Source organism: Pieris rapae, chromosome Z (genome assembly GCF_905147795.1).
Source record: "Pieris rapae chromosome Z, ilPieRapa1.1, whole genome shotgun sequence".
Classification (NCBI taxonomy): Eukaryota; Metazoa; Arthropoda; class Insecta; order Lepidoptera; family Pieridae; genus Pieris; species Pieris rapae.
In genome coordinates this window covers 6,570,860-6,582,957 of record NC_059534.1, presented here as the reverse complement: position 1 = coordinate 6,582,957, position 12,098 = coordinate 6,570,860, and the positions used below count along the sequence as shown (strand labels likewise).

General features: G+C 35.7%; 1 protein-coding gene across 16 annotated transcripts in view; it reads left to right on the top strand.

Moving 5' to 3' along the window:
* The window catches only part of LOC111000950 (basement membrane-specific heparan sulfate proteoglycan core protein), a 119,863-nt gene that overhangs the window by 82,388 nt on the left and 25,377 nt on the right, over positions 1-12,098 (top strand). For all 16 annotated transcript variants that reach the window (XM_045633927.1, XM_045633926.1, XM_045633920.1 and 13 more), the window contains 19 exons: positions 496-629; positions 1,011-1,104; positions 1,177-1,563; positions 1,718-1,914; positions 2,487-2,611; positions 2,816-3,038; positions 5,467-5,655; positions 5,917-6,059; positions 6,359-6,527; positions 6,680-6,891; positions 7,200-7,415; positions 7,653-7,925; positions 8,030-8,147; positions 8,900-8,997; positions 9,107-9,343; positions 9,828-9,918; positions 10,454-10,566; positions 10,889-11,066; positions 11,707-11,902. In XM_045633927.1, coding sequence (XP_045489883.1) covers positions 496-629; positions 1,011-1,104; positions 1,177-1,563; positions 1,718-1,914; positions 2,487-2,611; positions 2,816-3,038; positions 5,467-5,655; positions 5,917-6,059; positions 6,359-6,527; positions 6,680-6,891; positions 7,200-7,415; positions 7,653-7,925; positions 8,030-8,147; positions 8,900-8,997; positions 9,107-9,343; positions 9,828-9,918; positions 10,454-10,566; positions 10,889-11,066; positions 11,707-11,902 — 3,393 coding nt within the window. The remainder of the gene's footprint in view (positions 1-495; positions 630-1,010; positions 1,105-1,176; positions 1,564-1,717; positions 1,915-2,486; positions 2,612-2,815; positions 3,039-5,466; positions 5,656-5,916; positions 6,060-6,358; positions 6,528-6,679; positions 6,892-7,199; positions 7,416-7,652; positions 7,926-8,029; positions 8,148-8,899; positions 8,998-9,106; positions 9,344-9,827; positions 9,919-10,453; positions 10,567-10,888; positions 11,067-11,706; positions 11,903-12,098) is intronic.

Genomic DNA, 12,098 nt, shown 5'->3' with positions numbered 1-12,098 from the left:
TCTTCACTACATAACTCACAAATAAATGGGTGTTATGATTTAAAATTTACAACATTTAAGACTTGCATTCCAATGTTTATCTTAAGATACAATACATCTTGAGCATTGTTAAAAATTATTACAGAAAACTGAAATACGTGAGACTTTATAGAACTTTGAAATACGTCTTGGAATATATATACATATATATATATACGTATTTATTGTTAATTAGCAAGAGCAATGACATATTTAACACGGTTGCTAGTTTCACAGGATTTTATGGGTTTTTAATATTACATATTCTAATATGAGCATGATACTGGTTACATTTTTAAACAAAGACATCACAAAACATAACATTCAAAAATAACATCTACACGTTTTGATAAAATTAACCTTACCACGAAACATATGATTCAAACATTGTAGAGAATGCTGTATTCATTGATTGATGCATCGGGTCTGGGAGCATGAAAGATTTAGTTCTCTATTTAACTTATAAGCTCGTTCTAGGTGGTGATGTGGTTTTCTCTTGCCGAGACGAAGGTCCCATTAGAGCACCAGTGAGATGGGTTAGGGAAGGAGGCAGATCCCTCAAACCCGGCTCGGTGGACAGGAACGGTCGTCTTGAAATGAACCACGTGACTGTAAGTATGGTTCTAGAAACATGATACTCTGTATTTATTTAGAATAGGATCGCTGATATACACACTAAAGGTGTAAACCATACTCATAATCGTAATTAATGGTTAATGGTTTTTTACTTAATATGCCTTTCGTTTTCCCATTTTTTGTATGATGACTGGTTTGTACTATGTGACAAAAAGTTAATGTGCAGTTTAGTATAAATTAAGACTTATGAATTAATTGATGAATTACAGCGTCTCCAAAACCTCTTATAAGCAGTGCTGGAAACCGGACTAACAACAGTTCCTTTTTTATATCATCACGTATCGACAGTCAACTTAAAAAAGAAACGAAAGGTTATTTTCATTAGAAATATTTAAAGTCTATATAAAAATTCACAGATGGGCGACAGCGGTATTTACATGTGTCAAGCGCCTAAATACTTGGGCTCTCCTGGTTCCGAAGTGAGGGTTACTCTTGTGGTGGAAAGTCCTTGTAAGTATTGTGTATTTTTCTTCTAATCACATCAAATAGAATACCAAGCGTATAATTGATTTATTATTTTAGCCGCCACCTTCCGACCTCCATTCATTACATGTCAGTACGACGAAGCAACTTGTGGTAATGGACAGTGTATTCCAAAGACAGCGGTCTGCGACCGTAAAATCGACTGCGATGACGGATCAGATGAAGACACATGTGGCCAAAACGGACTATGTCAACCAAACGAGTACCAGTGCGCGAATCACAAGTGTGTGTTAAAAACTTGGTTCTGCGACTCTGACGATGACTGTGGTGACGGTTCGGACGAAATCAACTGTCCCACTCTTGATCCTCACCAAAACTGTAGTCGTGTAGAATACGCATGTACCAGCAATGACCAATGCATTCCCAGAAGCTTCCATTGTGATGGACAGAGTGATTGTCTTGATAAATCCGATGAGACAGGGTGCGGTACGTATTTGTTGTCTATTTATTCAGTCGGTCAACCTATATACTAACAAGTACCTTTTGAATTAAAGATACTAAAGACTCGTGTACTTCGCAAATGAAATTTTAAATTATTTTCTAGTTTACTTCTATATTATAATTATTTTTCTTAATTCAGCTCCCGTTCACGTCACTCGACCACCTGCACCAACAAATGTCAGACTGAATCCTGGAGACACATTAACGCTTGTTTGCGAAGCCGTTGGTGTGCCCACACCTCTTATATCCTGGAGGTTAAACTGGGGCCATGTGCCACAAAAGTGTACATCGACCAGTGAAAATGGAATCGGTAGACTTACATGTTCAAACATGCAGGTAAACTTTGATGAACACTAATACAGTTGGGGAATTTTAATATAATTTACTGGTAGTTAGTAATCCCAAAAAAAAATAGGCTACTTGCCTATTTTTTTTCAATCATTTTGGGAATCATTTTACTGTGACTAACAGTCAGGAACCGTTACTGTTGTGCCGAAAATCAAAATCTCGTACCAACAAATTATAGATTTTTAGTTTATTCTATTAAAGAAAATAGTCATCCTTTTTAGGTTTGGATCTCAGATTTCTGTATTATGTTTCATGATGATTGGTCAATTTAATTGGCAAGTTGGTGGTTAGCCTTTTGTGTGTGACACACGCCGTCCAATTTTTGGATTTAAGGTTAGCCGGTCTTCATCACTGAGCAAATGTTAAATTCGCACATAGGAAGGAAGTTCATTAATGCATAGCCAGACTCGGAACCTACGACCTCTGCAATTAAAGTCGCACGCTGAAGCCACTAGGCCAAAACAGCTCAATACACTCACGCTCTCGTTATTGTTTATTAAAAAAGTCGAGAGGTTGCAGTAAAAAAGTTATTAAGCACTAAATTATTGTTAATTTTATAGCCCGAAGACAGTGGCGCATACTCATGTGAAGCCATCAACAATAGTGGGACGGTGTTTGCCATACCAGATGCGATTGTGTACGTTAATAGAACTGAAGCTCTATGTCCAGCCGGATATTTCAATAGGTATGAGATTTCATGTATATATGGATGTATACATGTATATAACGATATGGTATATATATCTGTTAACGACTTCAAAGTATTCCTTTTGGCATACTAAAGGTTTAATATTATAGGTTATGTTTAATAAGTTATTTTCGGAAAATATATACTACTATAAATATGTTTGAAAGCTAATTTAAATTTATTACATTATTTAACTTGTAGTGAGGCTCGCTCTCAGAACGAATGCATCCGATGCTTCTGTTTCGGTGAATCAACAACTTGCAAGAGCGCAGATCTCTTCACATACAATATGCCAACTCCTCTCGGTGAAGGTGGTACTAGGCTTATTGGCGTGAAACAGTCCTACAACGGTGATGTACAGATTGACAAACAACAGACAATCAACAACCAGTATTACTACCAACCACTAAGGAATGGAGCAACGGTATAGTTTTCTACGCTGTTATAAAATTAGTTCACTATATTTCTCATACTGCTGATAAAAATGTTTCGATAAAAGTAAAATGTAAAAAAATATTACATAAACCTTTTACATATTACATAAAACAATTATAAATTGTGCATAACAAAAATAATGCTAATCAGACATCATCGTCATTTGATTTATATTCGAATATCAAGTCCAGGTCAAGAACAGGTTTCTTGCATCGGCTATCTATGGAAGGACAATATTTCAATTGGTTTATTAGTTATTACGTTGTTCGTGAAATTTTGATGGTTTAATGGCAATAATGTTATAGTCTATATGTCACTGGCCAAAGTATGTACATAAGCTAATTAATTAAATATGTTCAACGTCCAGTTGGACAGAAACACTATGCCCAGTTTGTGTTTCCACCACACCAACTTCTTTCTATTTAACACAAGCTGCCCCGGCGAACTTTGTTCCGCCTTAATGGCAATAAATAAGCAGTTTGTTTTTTTTATTGGAAAAAATACAAAAAAATTAAATACCTACATTAATCATTCATTATTATTTCTGTATTTTAGTACATAGGTTGTTCTTCACTTAAGTACCTTGTGATACACGACATTTTTTGTTTTATTATCAGGCGCAAAAACAAACAGCGCTGATGGTCTTCCGACCCGTGAACATGCCACGTATAATTGACCATGGGAAAAACATGAATGTTCTAGATTTAAACCACAAACTTTTAAGCTTTGGCCTTGTGATTTGTTGATGGTCATGGCAAATGCAAGACGTATCGGAAATTGAAGTCTTTTAAATTCAAACGGCATATCGGTTGGGATCATCGGGATCCTCGGAATAAGAACTTCCTCACCTTTGAGATTTCCTATCATTATCGTAGCGTAAATTACATTGTTCTTCAATTTTCTAACCACCAAACGCATACCGTTGCAAAACTGTGCAACGGTTGGTTTATGTTTCGAAGCATGATTACTACGGAGCCAACCTTTAGGCGTAAATTGTGCGGTGGTAAGCCAGGCACGTCCAAAGAGTTTAAAAATTCAATGGGATAGTTGGTGGCTTCATCTTCATTTGTGACGCAGTCAATAGATTTGAATGAAGCATTGTTCCAATGATCTTATTTTGAATTATGTAGTTCAGGTCATCTACATCTTTATTCTTAGCCGCTAAAATTGCTCGCTCACTCAACCATTCATTATTTTTGTAGTTAGAAATAATGTTTGGAAACACATTGTTAATAAAATCGTCTTTTGATTCCATTCATCGACAGGTACTTGACCATTACCGATAGTCAGCAATTGCTCCGAGAAATCTTCAGCAGATGTATCATTAAGCAATGTAACTATCATGTTTGTTGTCAGCTGCAGTTTCTTCACATAGCGCCATAGGTTTGACGACTTGAGGCAAGTGTTTATTTCGTCGACAGCCGTAGATCTTGGAATTACTGGCAGTATTTGGCGGAAATCGCCAGACAGTAAAATCATTGCTCCTCCAAAACATCTTGAGTCATTGCGTAAATCTTTTAATGTTCGGTTAAGTGCTTCTAATGCACGTTTATGCGCCATTGTGCATTCGTCCCAGATGATGATTTTCGATGCCGCTAAAACTTTTGCCATTGCTGAGTGTTTTGCAATATTACACGTTGGTTCTTCAATAGTTTGAAGATTTAACGGTAATTTTAATTCTGAATGAGCCGTACGGCATCCTTCTAACAATGTGACTGCTATTTCAGAAGAAGCAACTGCAACCGCTATGTTGGATCTCGCCCGAACAGTTGCTAAAACTAATGACATGAGGAATGTCTTGCCATTTTCATCATCGTTTGCCTTCATTAAAGTATCATAAACTTGCTTTTGTTGGTAATTCAACAGGGTTACATTCGTTTGAACTACTAAATCTAATTCCTGGTGATCATATTCACGTTCCCGCTCCAATACTCGATTAAATGCGTCTTTCGACAACAACAACAAATAGAAACATTAATCATTCTTTGGATGAACTGAATACAAACGACCATGTCGAGTTTTATAGTTCTCTTCACTGTTTATACGAATGGGCAATGGCACTATCATTACATTTAATTATTTATTTAATAGAAATATTTTGAATATTGATTTCTTACAAATATCAAATTGTCATATATACGTCATTACATAGCTGTCATTATACGTCAATTACATAGCTATCATTTGCGTTTTATTATTCTTTTTTGTTATACCACGTTTTATAGTGACTGACGTTTCATGTCAAGTCCCACGGGAACGCTGCCGAACGGGATAAAAAGTATCCTATGTCCGTCTCCTGGCTCTAAGCTACCTCCATTCCAATTTTCACCCAAATCTGTTCTTCCGTTCTTGAGTTATAAGTGGTGTAACTAACACGACTTTCTTTTATATATATATAGATTATATATATTTTGTAGGTTACCAAATTAGCAGACTACAGCCCTGCTTGGTCAAGAACTTCGGGGTCCCACCCCTACTTGACCCTACCAGAAAGCTACAATGGAAACCAACTCACTTCCTACGGTGGCCATATCAAATATAGATTGTCGCCACACAACCCTCAACCTTATGGCTACAATGACAACGTACCTGACGTCGTTATAATAGTACGTACATAATTCACACCTATTTTTATTATAGTAAATTGAATGCAGAATATAAAATATGTCAATGCATTTTATCTCTATTTAAATTAAATGGAAGGCGGAATGTTTTAAAATCTTTGCTAAAATTAAATTGGTTAATAAAACTTTTATTTATACACTTAAACTAAAAAATATATCAATTTTTTTTTAAATATGCTTTTGTCTTATGTCTATCTTGTATGTATGATGCTTATAAGATAATACTTTTGTTTGTTATAACAGGGAAAATATCAAAGCCTTGTACATCAAAGTCGGGGAGATCGTGGAAGAGACTTGGTTGTTGACGCACGCCTAACTCCGGATAACTGGATGAAACCAAGCCCTCGCGGTTTGATTGCAGTAACTAGAGAGGACATTATGATGGCGTATGTACTTTACAATCGTTTTTCATATAAACAGCATAAATATATAAAGCTGGAATGTGTTCCTAATACGGGTATTTCCTTTGTTAGTTAACGACCATCTTTAGTGTAATATAACTGAGAAACAGATACGGTTTAAACCACTTCATCGGAACACACTACATCGGAATTATGTGTGATAATATTTTTTGAATACAAATTATTCCTAATTATATAAAGAAATTAAAAGAGTAAATATAGATTCTAGGTGAAAGAAAGTTTAAATGACATGACATATTAATCAGTAATATTTTTTCTTTAAGGTTGGATGACATAGAGATGATCTTAGTCCGCGCTGATTTAAACAACGCTGGCGTAAACATAACCGATTTTACTATGGAGTCTGCTCAGCACATCAACGTTGGTCTCGGCTCTGCAAGTTTAGTCGAAGAATGTAGCTGTCCTCCTGGATATGAAGGCCTCTCCTGTCAGGTACGAAATTAAAAATAAACCGTAAAACATATGTATAAACATCTAATTGATGTGAGATATTAATTTATTTCGTGCCCTGTAAAAATGTTTTAAAACAAGATTTACATGTTTAGCGTAACATTTGTTTTAAATATATATATATTTGTCACTAGAAATGTGCATCAGGCTTCGCGCGAGAGAGAAATGGTCCGTGGTTAGGATCCTGTGTCCCCAAACGCGCTTGTCCTCCTGGAACTTATGGAGACCCTAACAGTGGTGGAGACTGCAGACCTTGCCCCTGCCCTCTTACTAACAGAGAAAACCAGTTCGCCAGAACATGTTCACTCGGACCCAGTGGAATTGTTATTTGCGACTGCAATCCAGGGTAAGCCAATAATCTTTATATATATGTTTTATGGAACCGACTTGGTGTCTTGAACTTGGCCAAATGAACCTGCATTCAGTTTAGTGAACTGAAAAAAAATGTCAAGAAAAATAAACAAATAATTTCAACGACTCATGCGTTGTGATATGCAAGAATTTTTACATTAAACAATATACCTTTTAAATATCGCTCGCCTCCAAGAATTCCGTAAATATCTGTCGAAGATATTGTCTCTTAATAAAAATATGTATGTTATCATATAATATCTTCCTAAAAAAGTGATTTTATAAATTTGCCCTTTTTTGTAGTTACGAAGGAAATGACTGCAGCCGTTGTGCCTCTAACTATTTCGGAAACCCTCTGATCCCTGGCGACTCTTGCAAGCCAAGACCTTCAGATAACTGCAATGGTCTGGGTACTGCTCAAGTTCGCTTACCGGACGAATGTGTTTGCAAAGACAACGTTCAAGGAAGATACTGTGATCAATGTAAAGCTGGAACTTTCTTCCTTTCCAACGATTTCAGGTACGTACCATACCGCAGAAATTTTAACAGATTGTTTTATAGAATAAATTTATTTTAATGGATGTCTGTTGAAATATATCAGTAGATTTTGTAAGTCAAATTACGATTACGCGTATTTTGATCACGCACATTGATCTTCGTTTATTTTGTCCAAGGAAAAAATAATTTAATAATCCGCCTGGCCGGTAGGCTGACCACGTACGTATATCTTATATCTGACTATTTTTCATATTGCAGAGATGGATGCGCCTCATGTTTCTGTTCGGGTGTGTCTCAAGAGTGTATGAGCAGCAATTTACGCAGGAAAACCACTATGGTCCGTTTCAACGTACCACAAATAGTAGGACAAGTAAAATTATACAAGAGTGCTCCCTTCGGGTCCGGAGGTATAGTAAGATACAATGCACCAATCGAGACTGATGCCCAACCGGAGTTGTTCAGAGGCGAAATGAGTCTTAGTAGCTTTGATAGAACGCAGCCATCTATTTACTATTGGAGTCTACCGCCGAGGTAAAACAATTTTAAAGACTTCCATTTTCAAAAGAGATTTAAACTATAACACATAGATAATGGCGTCGACATATCTTCAATTAAACTCAACTCGTGTATTTCAGTTTTGCGGGAGATAAAGTGACTTCCTACGGTGGATTTTTGAATTACGAACTACGGCACGTGCCTACACCTGGAAGCCAAGGAGCCAGAAACAACGCTGCTGATGTTCAGCTTATAAGTGTAAGTCACTCGTCAAAACAAAAAATAAAATAAATCAATGGCGCTACAACCTTTTTAGGTCCGGGCCGCAGATTTCTGTATATATTTAATGATCAATGGCAAACTAATAGGCAAGTAAGTGATCAGCCTCCTATGCGTGATACACGGCATCGTCTTTTTTTGGTATAAGGCAAGACGGATTCCTCGCGATGTTTTCCTTCACCGTTTGAGCGAATGTTAAATGTGCACATAGACAGCTACTGTTGCACGGCCGGGGATCAAACCTACAACCTCAGGGAAGAGAGTCGCACTCTGAAGCCACTAGGCCATCATTGCTATAAATATTTAAATAGGAATAACGAAATTGTTGACGAGACATTCGATTTAATCCTTAAAACATTTTTTTTGCTTTATAAAGAAATAGATTAAAAATTACAGATTACTTAATTGATAAGATAAAGTATTTATTCATTTTATTTACTAACTTTATAACATAAAGTTTATTCCCCACACGTGCGACAACGATTATATAAAAAGTAAGTTATCTAATGCGCCGTGCCGAGTATGCTTGGAAACTTTTTCAGTGTAATCTTCTTCTAACGCTTGAAGGAATATATTTATGCTAGGCCAGCAATTTACATCTCACTATATATATAAAGCGTAACTTTACTGAAACTAAAACAAAAATTATTTCAACAACTCTTAAGTAACGATAATATTATACAAAATATTTGTTTAATTGAAATTAACAACAGATTCTATGCAAATTGCAGGACAATAGTCTGACTTTCAACTACTTTGGAAGCTTTGCACCGAATGGTGACGGATACTTGAACGCTAGTCTACAACTCCTGGAAAAGGGATGGCAAAGGTAAACGAGGCTCATGTAAAAGTAGATAGTACTATAGACTAGAGAACTTGCTGCCACCTTTTTTTTATTAGAGAAAAAAGTTTAATTTTTTTCAACTACACTTTTTCAGGCCTGATGGTAAAGAAGTATCGCGAGAACACTTCCTTTTAGCTTTAGCTGACGTTAAGACGATTTTGATCAAAGCAACATACACAACCAATACTGAGGTAGCATCCGTTGTTAGTGCAAGCATTGAAACAGCAGAGTCTGGTGGAGATGGTCCATTGGCACAACATGTCGAACAATGTGTTTGCCCTGGAGGTTATATGGGAACATCTTGTGAAGACTGTGCTCCTGGATACACTAGGTTAGTGTTAAATCGTCAACCCCTGTTGGCTAAGTTATTACACTTATGGTTTAGGTTTTGGAGCAAATATCAATTATATAAATACAGTAAGTTAGGGTAAAGTATCCAAAGTATTAACGTTTTACTAATAAGATATTATGAGTACATATTATGTATTACGAATACGTATTATGTATTAAAGCGGAGATTTTAAAAAGCATAAGAATAGAGCAGGCATATGTCCTAACAAGATAACTAAAATATAGGATAAAATCTTATTTTCCATAATAAAAATATTTTATTTTAAAAAGAAAAAAAAAACTGTTAACTCCTGCCCGTTTGCCCCCTGTTCTATAAAAAAAAACTGTATCTCTCTAGCGGCAGAAAATATGGCTATTGGAATGTACACAACAATTTGTACTATTTATGTTTTCATACAAAAATCTTTGTGAAATTGAACATGATATAAAAATATTCATTGTGTTATTTTTATATTAAATTACAGAATATCAAGTGGCTTATATTTGGAGCATTGTGGGCCGTGTGAATGCAATGGTCACTCTAGCATGTGCCACCCGGAAACGGGCGTTTGTTACGTGAGTATTATATAAAAAATAACAACGACGGGTTGAACTCCGGGAGTGTCGGCAGAAATGAAACGTGGAATATTGAAGTTGTGCATTTTTGTTATTTTGGAATGGTTCGGCAATAATTTTGCACGAATTGCTTTAATTATGAGTACAAAAGTCCTATCATTTATGTGGTAGAATACAATATTTATTTATTGCGCTATCGTACACAAACATGACACTTTATATTACATGAAATACGCCGCGCCAGCTGTCTATTCAATTCTCCATCCGTCTTACGAATTTTCGATCAAGTCACGTGTCATGACGCGAGATTAATTTTTTTTACCAATTCCAAAAAAAAGTGTACGACGCCGCTAAAGAACTTTAAAAATTCAAATATTGTCTTTATTTCATAAGAACGTTTCAATAATATTCTGGTGCACTTTTACTCTCAACTTTGATAATATTAAAACAATCAATATGTAGTAAACAGTAATTACATAATTATACAGTTTTACTTATGAATGTTTGCGAGATTTAAATAATGGCATACCTATAGGATTGTGCCGATAACACCGCTGGAGCCAACTGTGAGGACTGTAAGGAAGGATATCAAAGGGATTTGCAAGGGAACTGTGTTCCCCGTAGTTCCAGCACACCAGCTCCATGCAAGTAAGTATCAAGCAAAAGGTGTTGAAAATTAGGCTATAGACTTTTTTCAAATGTTAATTTAATTATAAAATAAGTATTGACTGAAATAGTTTATTTGAACAATAAAAGTTTTTGATTCATTAATTACACGAATGGCAACGTCATATGGTGCTTACAACCTTTAGGTACTATAGAAGTAAGCAAGCTCCCTATGTTAGAAAAGTCTTCTACTTTTGAGTTTTCCTGAAAGATATGAATGTTACTTTGTACGAACAGAATAATAAACAATCAAACATTATTGAAAAAAAAAACTTGACATTTTATAATATATTTTTTTCTCTAGTTGCGATCCCCGCGGAGAAGAAATTCCCTGTGATGGGTCTGGATATTGTATGTGTAAACAAAATGTAGAGGGCGACACATGCGGTCGTTGCAGAGTGGGAACGTTTGGACTCGACGCTGCTAATCCACTTGGTTGCTTGTCATGCTATTGCTCTGGAGTCACTAACAACTGTCACGAGGTATGTATTGATATGACAAATATGTCATATGATTTTTGAAAAGAAAATGAAACAATAATAAACAAGGATAAAACAAGATCTAAACGACACTATAATATAATCTGCTAGGCCTGCTATTGAGACCTAATATGCATTCCTATACTCAAAATGTATATGTCGCAGCCAACCAGCTTAATCAGCCGTTCAAATAACAGCCTAGCTGTTAAACTGCAAGATCTTCAGCCGCAGCGGTACAACATTTAATAAACTGGATGGCTAATGCTTAGGGCATTTGTACGATGAAATATATGTCATGAAAATATTTCTTTTAAAATTAATTCCTTCAGACAAATTCACATTATTATTGTCACTAAAATCTTCCATTATTGTTGTTTTTTATGAAAGTTTGTAAAACACCTCAAAGTTGTGGTTTGCCGGGGCCCTATTGACATATTGAATAGTTTCTAATTAAGTTTAAATTAACAGTCAACAGGCTTGGCAAGTAATGAAACGTCATTGATCCAAGTCTTTTGTCTAGCTGTTCGGTCAATTGGCTGAAATTTTCAGGCCGTTAGTTAAACGTCTAGGCTGCAAATCTTACACATTGTAATGCATATTTACTTAGACCTAATGCACACATTTTTTTCTTATCGGTTAACAGGCAAATCACTACGCAAGAATACCTATCGCGGCGCCTATATTTGGTGAGAACTATGGAGGATATACACTTACTGACTTAAATGGGCAATTGGTTATGAACGATCAGTTTGTACCAGCCCCCGATGAAAGTGAACTTATGTACATGTTCTCATCTACTCCTCAAGAAGAATTATACTGGTCCTTGCCGGTCTTCCCAGGTAATATTATTTTTCTTAACTCCTTACTATAAAGTTTGTTCGCTGAATTTTTCTGTTCTTTCTATTTTCTGATTAAAAAATTTAGTTATCATAATTCAGCAGTGAATCAAGAGCAGTTTTAATTAATAATAGTCTGTGCATCGTGTAATGAAATTGTAATCACAGGTTCTTTGGAAAAGATACTTACTAACTTATA